The 10,777-nt window shown below is 38.4% G+C and overlaps 4 protein-coding genes across 4 annotated transcripts in view; 1 reads left to right on the top strand and 3 right to left on the bottom strand.

Moving 5' to 3' along the window:
* Positions 1–561, bottom strand: part of LOC104765037 (laccase-3-like) — a 1,192-nt gene extending 631 nt beyond the window's left edge. Inside the window, exon 1 of the mRNA XM_010488696.2 lies at positions 553–561. Within this exon, the coding sequence (XP_010486998.2) occupies positions 553–561 (9 nt within the window). The remainder of the gene's footprint in view (positions 1–552) is intronic.
* Positions 505–2,722, bottom strand: LOC104765029 (laccase-3-like). Its single transcript, XM_010488687.1, has 5 exons — positions 2,600–2,722; positions 2,367–2,518; positions 2,032–2,276; positions 867–1,940; positions 505–763 (listed from the first exon to the last, which is right to left on the bottom strand). The coding sequence occupies exons 1-5, from the start codon at positions 2,711–2,713 to the stop codon at positions 633–635; spliced, it is 1,716 nt and encodes a 571-aa protein (XP_010486989.1). The 5' UTR covers positions 2,714–2,722; the 3' UTR covers positions 505–632.
* Positions 3,406–5,595, top strand: LOC104765020 (exocyst complex component EXO70B1-like). Its single transcript, XM_010488676.2, has 2 exons — positions 3,406–4,140; positions 4,233–5,595. The coding sequence occupies exons 1-2, from the start codon at positions 3,643–3,645 to the stop codon at positions 5,538–5,540; spliced, it is 1,806 nt and encodes a 601-aa protein (XP_010486978.1). The 5' UTR covers positions 3,406–3,642; the 3' UTR covers positions 5,541–5,595.
* Positions 5,840–7,421, bottom strand: LOC104765010 (GDSL esterase/lipase At1g06990-like). The gene is made up of 3 exons (XM_010488666.1): positions 6,789–7,421; positions 6,416–6,677; positions 5,840–6,063 (listed from the first exon to the last, which is right to left on the bottom strand). Exons 1-3 carry the CDS (start codon positions 7,419–7,421, stop codon positions 5,873–5,875), a joined length of 1,086 nt encoding a protein of 361 aa, XP_010486968.1. The 3' UTR covers positions 5,840–5,872.

The following is a 10,777-nucleotide window of genomic DNA, read 5'->3' as shown; positions in this document are numbered from 1 at the left end:
TTTTTTTTTTTTTAAAAAAATAATAATAATAATAAAAGGGTAACCACAAAGCGAAAAAAAAAAAGACAAAAGGATGGTCTGTTTTTTTATTTTTATGAGAAAAGTCTCCAGGAATATATTATTTATTATTTAGTATTTACCAAAAAAACACCTTTAAAACAAAAAAAAAATCTGCAACAAAATAAAGCTTTAAATTAGTTTTGTAAGATTAAATATTGGAGCACCTTAGCATTAAATATATAAATTTAAACATGTTTTATAATCGAATGACAAATAATAATTATTTATACATTACTTTATTTCACATAAGTAGATAAAATAAAAAATAATAGTCTTTTCCAAGTTATTTAACTTTGGTTTTTTTTTAGTTTTTAGTCCTTTTTCTTTTCAAAATTTAATGAACTACCAAATCGTTTTAGGTTCGTTGGGATCTGAGGTCCTGATGTGAGCGTTATATGGAGAGTTTTATATGGGAAACAAAAAGCACTCTAGTACAATCATAAGGAGAGACGAACGAGTACATTAATTTCAAATGATATACATACAAGATACAACCGACATAACCTAAAAAACGATTTGTTTGTTTTAAACATGAGATATGTTTGATCAAATGAGAAATCCAGCGACCATATTTAGCATCTTGGGAGATCCAATGGCGGAGGCTGCACCGACTGGAGCTGACCGACTCCATTCTCAACTAGGAAAACCATCGCTAGACCCCATCCTAGATGTGAGTCAATGTGACAATGCATAAACCAAGCTCCTACAACAATTTTATTAGAAAGAATTGTCAGAAAACAAAAAACAATTGGACTAATATATAATAAGAGCGTCTAATGATCAAGATTAAAGCATTATCAATTTACCTGGATTGTCAGCAACGAATCGGATGGCCACCCATCCACCGGGAGGGGTTCCAATGGTATTCCTCTCTGGTGGGTCAAACAGATTGAAGCTAGCCGGATCTCTCTTCGGGTCAAAATTCCCAAAACCCGACCCGACAACATAAAACTGGTACCCATGAAGATGCATAGGATGGTTCTCGGGTGTGACAATGCTCGTGTCCTGCAACACAATCTGAACATTGGCCTTGTACTTAAGCTTGTAGGCCTTTGTGGCCTTTACGGGTTGCCAAAGTCCACGGCTTACGTTTCCTGTGTAGTCGAATTGAACAGGAGGAACCGGCGGGAAATCTGCGGTTATAATTCCGGGGATTCCTTGGTAATAGGCTTGCATCACCGAGTTAGTCCGAGGAAGGACGAATGAGACGTTGTTCATGCTTGCAGCAAACCGCGTTCCGTTTGGTCCCTGGCATCGCGGACTGTTCGGGTTGGTGCAGTTTATTAGTCCCAACCCAACTGCGAAAAATAGATTTTCGTCGATTTGGAGTGGCACTGGAGCTCTCTTATAGTACCGCAAACGGTTGAAGAAAGCGGTTGCAGTAGCGGTGTCATTGAACCCTGCCAAAACCGGGAAAACGGGTGTGATCTGGCCGCGTCCACTAGGTCTGTTAACGTATTCCAAAATAGCAGTTGTGGTGGTATTGTCAAAGGGAGCGTTTGCGCTATTGTAGGCCCGCGCAGCCATGTAATAACGGCCAGGGCGTTGATTAGCGGTTATGAGGACGTTTGTGGTCTGACCTGGACCGAGCATGACAACGTTTGTGGTGAAAGGCTTAGTGTAAGCAGAATCTACCTCGACAACGGTGAGCTGGTGGTTGGCAACTGTGAAGAAGAGTTCTTGGTTCAGGGCGGCGTTGATGAGACGAAGCTGAACCGTCTCGCCAGGGACAATAGGAAACCGGAGGGTCTCGGGCTTAGAGCAGCGGTAGAGATCGCCTGGTTGGCCATTGATGGTGTAAGCGTCTGAGACGTTTGGTGCTGCTCCTGTGAATTGGGCTAACCTCAGAACATCCATAGGGTTTCTATCCCACCATTCCCCTGTTCTCTTCAGATACTAATTAATATACTTATATTCATAAATTTAGACTTGTACATGTATATATAAAGTGTAAAGTTTTCATGAAATTACCGAGAATAATAGGGATGTCACGCTTAGGCATAGAGAAAGGGTAAGGAGAACCGAGACGAGGGTAAATGATGAGAGCTCCATAGATGGTAGCTCGAAGCCAATGGCTATGAGCGTGCCACCAAAGTGTACCTTCTTGGTCTTCGATCTTGATTCTGTATGTATAGCTTTGTCCCGGCTGGATTGGACATTGAGTTATGTACTCTGGTCCATCAGCCCACGGGTTTCGCAGCTGTCGGATTCCATGCCTGTCCCCAAAAACAGAGCATATATCAAATTGTTTGTTTCTTGAATGACAAGTTATCTACCAAATATAGCTGATTTCTTTTTCTTTTTACCAGTGGAGACTGATGTTGTAACGAGCTCTATTGATGACCGTGATGGCTAGAGAGTCACCGTTTCGTACCTCGAGTGTTGGACCGGGGAACTGACCATTCACGGTGATGGTCTGGTGAGTTCTGCACAGCCTCTTCAGTGGTTTTGCCTCGATCTAGGTCACGTTGATTCAAACCATGGGCGTGATTAAAATTTTTTAAAGAGATATTAATCAAGTGAAGGAAGCTTAACTTACCACGAATTCACGGACGTGAAGTTCAGCTGAAGCGAGGGAAGCAAGCAAAGTGCAACAAGCAAGAACTAAAATGATAGAGACTCGTCCGAGATTTGTTGGAGTGTGAGACTTCATATCGTAGTGTTGAAGCTCTATGGTTTTTGAGTCCAGAGGAGAGGAAAGGCAATGAGATATATATACACACACACAGGACTAATGGGGGACGCATTAGAGCTTTGTGTGAGTTTGTTAGTTAGTGGACAAGTTCTATCAAACATAAATAAATTTGAAAGTAGAATGTGGAACTAGTAAAGTCAGCACGGAGGAGCAACAAAGTTGATTTGGTGCAACCACTAGACTAATTACTAATTTAGGTACTATGATTCTCTTCTAATCATTGATTACTTGGGGATTCTTTACTATAAGGGATTTTAAGTTGGGAAATGTCCACGCAATGTTATTTTCTTAACCTAAAAATGTTACGAACTTGTTTCTAAATTAACATTTTGTTAAGTTTTGAATATTAAACTTAGTTTTCCTGCGACAAAACTTTAAATACAGTATATTCTTATAGAATTATTTTCCTGAATAAAGAAAGAAATAAAGAGTGAGCCTCTCTCCTCAACCTATTACGAAACTTACCGATCCCAAAAATAATAAATATGTCCGTTGGGCCCAACGCTGAAAATTCAACTTGACGAAGTCATTGGCCCATAACCCAATTTCCACGATTCTAATTTAAACCAATTCTTGATTTTGGACATTGAACAGACGCAGAACGCTAAACGCGGTCGGTAAAAATCGTTCACGTTCTGGAATCACCAAACCAGACAGATGAACCAAAGACAAAGTCGTGGTTGTGGCAAATATGAAAATACACAGATACCATTAAAATACAAACAGAAAACACACAACTAGTCAGACATGGTTCCCGCGTCTAAGTCGTCAGACATGGTAGTTCCGAAGACTTGTCCATATTATTATAGTCTTCTTCTTCGTCTATGTGTTGTTTCGTCTCTATTCACCCAATTCCATAATTTCCCCCTAAGTATTTATTAATCCCCATGGCTCAAGCAGGTGACGAGAATCTTTACGCCGCCGCCAGAGACATCGCCAGAGCTCTCGGCAAGGATCCAAGCGCCGCCGGAGATATTTTACAGATTCTCTCTGGCTATGGCGCTTCCGGAAACCGCGGCGGCGACCCTCGACCCACCCCTTCCCGCGGCGGCGCAAACCTTCATAACCTTGACCGATCACTCAACTCCTTAGAGAGACAGATCTCTGGCTACATCGTTGAGGATCGACCCATCTGGTCCGATCCCGTTGACTCTCGCACCTTCCTCGACTCTGTTGACGAGCTAATTGCGATTGCCGGAGACTTGAGGTCCATGGCCGGTGATAAATCCGTCGCCGTCTGTCTCTCGCGTGCCGATGATTTGATTCAACAAGTGATGTTTAGGCTTCAGGAAGAGTTTGGATATGTAATGGACCGTGCCCCTGACTCGTTTGACTCGGACGACGATGACTTCTCCGGCGAAGAAGACAATGATACAAGCTACGGGGTAATTAAGTAATTAACTTTCATTACTATTAGAATAAATTGGAATTAGAATTAGACAAACCGGTTTACAACTTTGATTTCATACTGAAATAGGTCATAATCGCCCGTCCGGTCACCGATTACAAAATCGTGATCGAGGCGTTACAATCTAGCGTAATTGGCGATCTAAACGCGATCGCTGTGCGGATGGTCGCTGGTGGATTTGGGAAAGAGTGTTCAAGAGTGTACAGCAGTCGACGGAGAGAGTTTCTAGAGGAGAGTTTGTCGAGGTTGCATCTCAGAGGACTAAGTATGGAGCAAGTTCAAGAGACTCCATGGCAAGATCTTGAAGACGAAATCGACCGTTGGATCAAAGCTGTTACTTTGGTGTTCCGCGTTTTCTTCCCTAGCGAGCGTCTTCTCTGCGACCGCGTTTTCTCTGATCTCTCTGTTTCCTCTGTAACTGATCTCTCTTTCATGGAAGTTTGTCGTGGAACGACTACACAGCTCCTGAATTTCGCAGACGCGATCGCTTTAGGGAGCCGTTTGCCTGAACGTTTGTTTAAGGTTATGGATTTATACGAAACGATGCAAGACCTAATTCCTAAGATGGAAACGTTATTCTCAGATAGATACTGTTTGCCGCTAAGGCATGAGGCGGTCGCGATTCATAAACGGTTAGGGGAAGCGATTAGAGGGATATTTATGGAGCTCGAGAATTTGATCCGTCGTGACCCTCCCAAAACCGCGTTTCCTGGCGGTGGGATTCACCCTATCACACGGTACGTGATGAATTATCTGCGTGCTGCCTGTAAATCTCGGAAGTCGTTGGAGCAAATCCTTGACCAGACTGAGAACGAAGCAGGACCAGATGCGAGTGCTTTGTCTGTGCAACTCAGATGGGTTTTGGAGTTGTTGGAGAGTAACTTGGAAGGCAAGAAAAGAACTTACCGTGATCCGTCTTTGTGCTTCTTGTTCATGATGAACAATGGCAAGTATATTCTTGATAAGGTGACTGATAACGAGCTCGGTTCGATCCTAGGAGATGATTGGATTGTGAAGCAGACGGCGAAACTGAGGCAGTACCATTCTAATTACCGAAGGAGCTCGTGGAACCAAGTGGTGGGATTGCTTAGGACCGATGCTCCGTATCCAAAGTTAGTAGAGAACCTTAGATTGTTCAAAGCCCAGTTCGATGAGGTGTGTAAGATCCAATCTCAATGGGTTGTGTCTGATGGACAATTGAGGGAGGAGTTAAGAAGCTCCGTTAACGGAATTGTGTCTCCGGCGTACTTGAATTTCATCAGAAAATTGATGGAGTCGCCAGAGATTAATGGGAGGCGTGGAGAGCCTTTTATTGCTTATACTGTTGAAGATTTGGAGATGATGATTAAAAGGTTGTTCAAGGAAAGCTCAAGTTGATTAAATTTAATATATATACAAGAAAGAAAAAAATATTAATCGACAAATTTGTAAAATTGTGAATCATTCTGTTTCTTTTTTAAGTGTTTCAACTTGCTTTTTTTATGTGAAATTTTGCCATGAAGATAAATTCTATTGGGCTACCAAACGAAGTCAAAAGCCACTCACATGCATTGTGCTGTAGAGTTACAACTTACAAGTAACAATACGTAGAGCATATGTAAGGACTAGCTGCTTATGCAAACACGTTAAGATTAATATGAAGCAAGAGGGAAATATAGATTGATTAACCTCCTTAATACAAATTAACATATGAACGCAAAAAATGAAAATCAAGAGAGTACGTGGAGAATTTGTTCAACAAGACTGAGACTGACGACTATGTAAGCAGCTTGGGAAGGATGAATGTCGTCCCAGAAAAGGAACTGGTTAGGGTCAGGACAAGTCCGTGTTAAAGCATTGCACAAGTACGATAGCTCCATCTCTCCAGTCCCGCAGCATCCTCTCGTCGTTTCCTTTATTCCTGTCCCCTTATATCAGTCACTTTCTACTACTTCGTAATCAAATGAAAATATTAATTACATCCTCTAAAAAACTAACAAACCCTATTTAAAACCTGTGAAATATTATGCGGGCACACTTCACGCGTACGCGATATTGGATGAAAAATTGGACTATGGTTTGAGTTAGATTGTTTTTTTTCTTATTGTTTTTTTCTTATTTTGCATTTATATAATACTTTTTTACGTAAAAATCTTATTTTGACATCATATATATTTTTATAAGGTTGTCAAGATACAAATTTGAAGGGAGAACTAGAACTAGATTTAGTGTGAAACGTAATGTGCATGGGATGAAAGGAAACGTAGCGTTACCGTATCTTTGGGGATTAGTGGCCATGTCAAACAATGTTCCGTAGATATCGCCGTAAAAGATGACACTGCCGGTGAGATTGGATTGCATATCTGTTAGGGACTTGTTAAGCTTCTGGTTAAACTCCTGTGAATCTGAGTTTTGTTTGTCGATGCATTTTCTCTCGTTCTGTCTCTGCATAGCCATCGTCATCTGAATCGGTAAACACCCTACCGGCGGTAGTCCCAACACCATTATTCTACGGCACCCAATGTCATATAGTTCCTATATATATACACATCCACATAACCAAAAAATATTGAATCAAATTTCGTATACGTAAACAAAAAAATAACTTCGAAAATAATTTTAAATATGATAGAAATTGATATTTACTTGAACGAAGTTGTGTACACTAGAGAGAATGAAACTTTGATAGCCATCAACGCCGAGCTTGTGACGAGGAGAAGGAGTGTCGTAGAGATTTAGATCGAAATCGTTAGTTCCTGAGCTTACAATCACCAGAGCCTCGCTGACTATCGTGGTCGCTTTCTCTTTCCCAACGATCTGACTCAGCCTCTCCATGTAACTTCTGAGCATATCCGCCTGTTTAGAGACGGATAGAGTTGAAGTTGCTAGATCTGTGAGGGTGTCGTAACCGGAACCAGCAGAAGCAAAGCACACTCCGGTGAGGATATCGGAATCTGACAGATGGGGGTCGAGGAAAGGAGGAACGGTGTCTTTGATTCCCAAAAGAGATGCTATAAAGTCAGGGATGAGTTTACCGTTGGAGAATCTTCCGGTAGCGTTATGGCCGGGGAAATTGCAGCCGTAAGGAGGGAAATTAGCCCGGATGATGGTTTTGATGTAGTTGTTGTTGCCGGTGTCGATTGTGGAATCGCCGAAAACAAGAATCGCCGGGATCAATGATACGTTAATATTGTTGGTCACGTTTACATTTGTATGACATGTCGTCGATATTAGGATTGTGGTTATGATCATGAATAAAATAATAACATGGATCAACATCTTGTCTCTTCTTCTCACTTTAATTTTTGCTCATTTATAGGACCTTCTGTTTATGGAGTCTACTATATATGACGTTGAATTGTTGACTTTTTGGTCAAAAACTCCTAGCGATCGAAGAACTTATATAGGGGCCAATAAAAATGGGCTTCGTAGAGAGCCCATAAAAGACTGTTGGACTTGGTAGTCAATTTGCTGACGCCTGAATTTTTGAGTATGAGAGTTGTTAAAGTTTAACCTCTCCACTTAGCCTTTAAGCTTGTTCCATGAGATAATAGTTAATACCAAAGAAAAAAAAATGTCAAATATGCTTCATCTGGTCACAATATGTATCTCAATTTAACTTTCTAACCCACACTAGATCTCTTTTCGAGTTCATCAGACTGACCATACTAACTTCTCATTATGAATTATGATCACTTGTCCGAACTCATCTACGAAAATTAAAGGCATGCATCTTACATTCAGTGATAACCACTACACCACAGCACCGAAAAAAAAAAAAAAAAAAATCTTACATTCAGTGAGATAAAAATAGTTATAAAATGGAGAGTTACTTGATCACAACAAAATTTATATGGTCGATAATGAGAGTCGATCAATGGTCAATAGTAAACCTAACGACCAAAAGAAGACGTGCACATATCCTCTAAAACGTTAAAATATACGTACTAGGAAACCCACGAGATCATGCAAAAAAATTATATTCCAATAATATATTGTGGTCGTTAATGTTGATATCTTGGTAGTATCTCTTAAAAAAGTGGATTCTACAAAGAACTAACACGGCAACGATTTTGGATTAATAGAAGTTCGTGCAGCATGATATCCAAATTAAGATTACGAAAATTATTTACGGTCTAAAACAGAAAGAAAAGAGATATTGCACACGAGGGTAAATCTAAACAAACGTGTGTTCTAGGCTGGAGATATCTCCAATATCTATGCCAAAGCTTTTAATTATTGGGATTGGTTTGTCTTTATTCGATCAGGTACGTCCCCCCTATAACACCATATCATTCCATAATCTATAGAATAGTGATTTCCGTTGGTTTTAGGAAAAGAAGAGTGGCTAAAATCAAATCTTCCTCGGCGTTGGGGGATAAGTAGTATTATTATTTCTGTTAGTAATGTATTATTCTTATTATATTTCAGTTTGCGTTCTACTAATAAAATGAAAATGACAAGGACGTGTTTTATTATGAAAAGTTAACCAAAATATTGAAATGTTTTTGAAGATGTTAACCCATATATATTCACAACCAATTCATAATGCATCCATCACTATTGATCAAGTGATTCATCCTGAAAATTAAGAAATATGGTTCAAATCGTTTAACTGCAGTCTGAATTATGATTAATTATTAGAAATGCGTAAAAAGACAAGAATAACGTATTCGATAATTGAGAAAAGCGGAAAAATTTGACTAATGCTTAAATCAGTTTAAATACTAGTACAAGTCTACAACCTTTATTAAGTGGTTAAAGATCCACCGTGGAAGTTGTGAATTTGTGAAACAAGACAGGTTTGCCTCACTTTCTTCAATTATGATCCCAGTACGTAAACCTATTTAAAGATCCATAAGAAAGATTTACTCTTTAACACATTGTGCCGCACAAACGGCCATAATCTCATATGTGTTTTAAATAAGTTAATTCGCCACTCTTTGATTAAACATAGCTAGTACTATTAATTAAGAAATTTTTTAATCTCCCATTAAACATGTTTCCTGCGCCTATCGTACGTCGTCGGTGCCTGAAACCTCCGTACGACGAAGCTTCTTCTTTCATGTCGTTAATTCGTTTCTAAGATTAATTTTTTGCCACCAGATTTTTTTGTTTAATTAATATGTCATCGTATATTCGTATTGTTGATATAGCTAATTATATTTATTCTAATATTTTGGTTTTGTTTTCTGAGAAGATATATGTTATAGAAAAAAACTTTCGATTATCAAAAAAAAAAAAAACTTTAGAAAACGAGTTACATACTTACATTACATACTTACATTGTTGTGCCAAAATTGAATGTAACCAATTCATTGCTAAACGGACTCATATAACTCGATTGAAAGAGTGACAAAGTTCACTTGAATTAATATAGGCAATCACAATATATAATGTGTCTTCATCATTTTAAAGCTAAATTGCACAAGTAAAGTGACATGTTCCATTTAATTATCCCTTATATATAGTTGACGTTCAAAGATTATCTTATAAGTACTGGTTAGTGGTTACAACCAAAATTTTGTTGGTTTTCGTATATATGTCTCAATTAATCATGAGTTAAAAGGAACCTTGTCAAGTTTGAATGTAAAGCATGCATGTGAATGCATTGTGAGAACCTAATTATTTTACATAAATATCCTAACTTAGAACTTAAAGAGTGACTGAGTGAACACCTCTTTTTTTCGAAACCAGTAAATAATCGGTTTTGGTTTACGTACTAGCAGCTCGTACGAAAGTTATTCAAGTAATTCTTTTATTCAAATTTAAAAGTATATATAACTATTTATGTGGTCCTGCGGATTACTTGTCCCCTGATCCCCTTCTCTTGCTTAATCAAGTAAGCTTAATTACTCATTAAACCCCGAGACCAACGGGTCTTCAAACTGCATATAATCTATATAGCCCGGCAAGTTGTAGATATCTTAGTTAAGTACATAACGTACGTACGGTATTGACTTTAAATTAGTATGCGAGAATCGTCATTAACAGAACGCCTTAAAAGCAACACAATAATTTAATTTTAAGTACTACTACTACTACAAATAATGAAATAAACATACTTAAATGGTTCCTACATTTGACAGTGCTATTATGGTTTAACTCATTTGAATATTGACGTAAACGAATATATCGATATAATTAAGCGGATAATGTGTAGTATATTTTAAAGGAAAAATACATTCATAATAATGTCTACATATATAATACTACTATTGTTTTGTTCTTGATGACAGCTGTTTTTCTTTCAGAAAAATTTAAACTTAAAAAAAAAAAATCAGTTCTCTTCTTTTATCAACGTAAACGTCGTTCAACCGATGCCTCAATATTGTAAAATTGTAAGTAAATTTATGTATTAAATGATTGTATTGATTGATTTTGTTTTCTTGGATAAAATTCATGATCGCAACTTTTTTGGATCTTTTTTTCTTTCTAAAAATATTGTTCATGCGGGTTGGTTCTTGAACCACCGTAATTAATATGGGTGTGTAACTAACATGTGTTGATCCGTACCGCATGCAGTTGTTCAAATGGCGACCAATTGAGTTTTCTAAATTATGTAGCTTTTTATTAAATTGTACCACTATTTTTTGGCGAGTAGTATGTTACGAAATATTCCATAAATGTCATAG

This window comes from Camelina sativa, chromosome 3, assembly GCF_000633955.1.
Source record: "Camelina sativa cultivar DH55 chromosome 3, Cs, whole genome shotgun sequence".
Classification (NCBI taxonomy): domain Eukaryota; kingdom Viridiplantae; phylum Streptophyta; class Magnoliopsida; order Brassicales; family Brassicaceae; genus Camelina; species Camelina sativa.
Note: the sequence above shows the minus strand (reverse complement) of the source record. Positions and strands in the feature narration are given on the sequence as shown.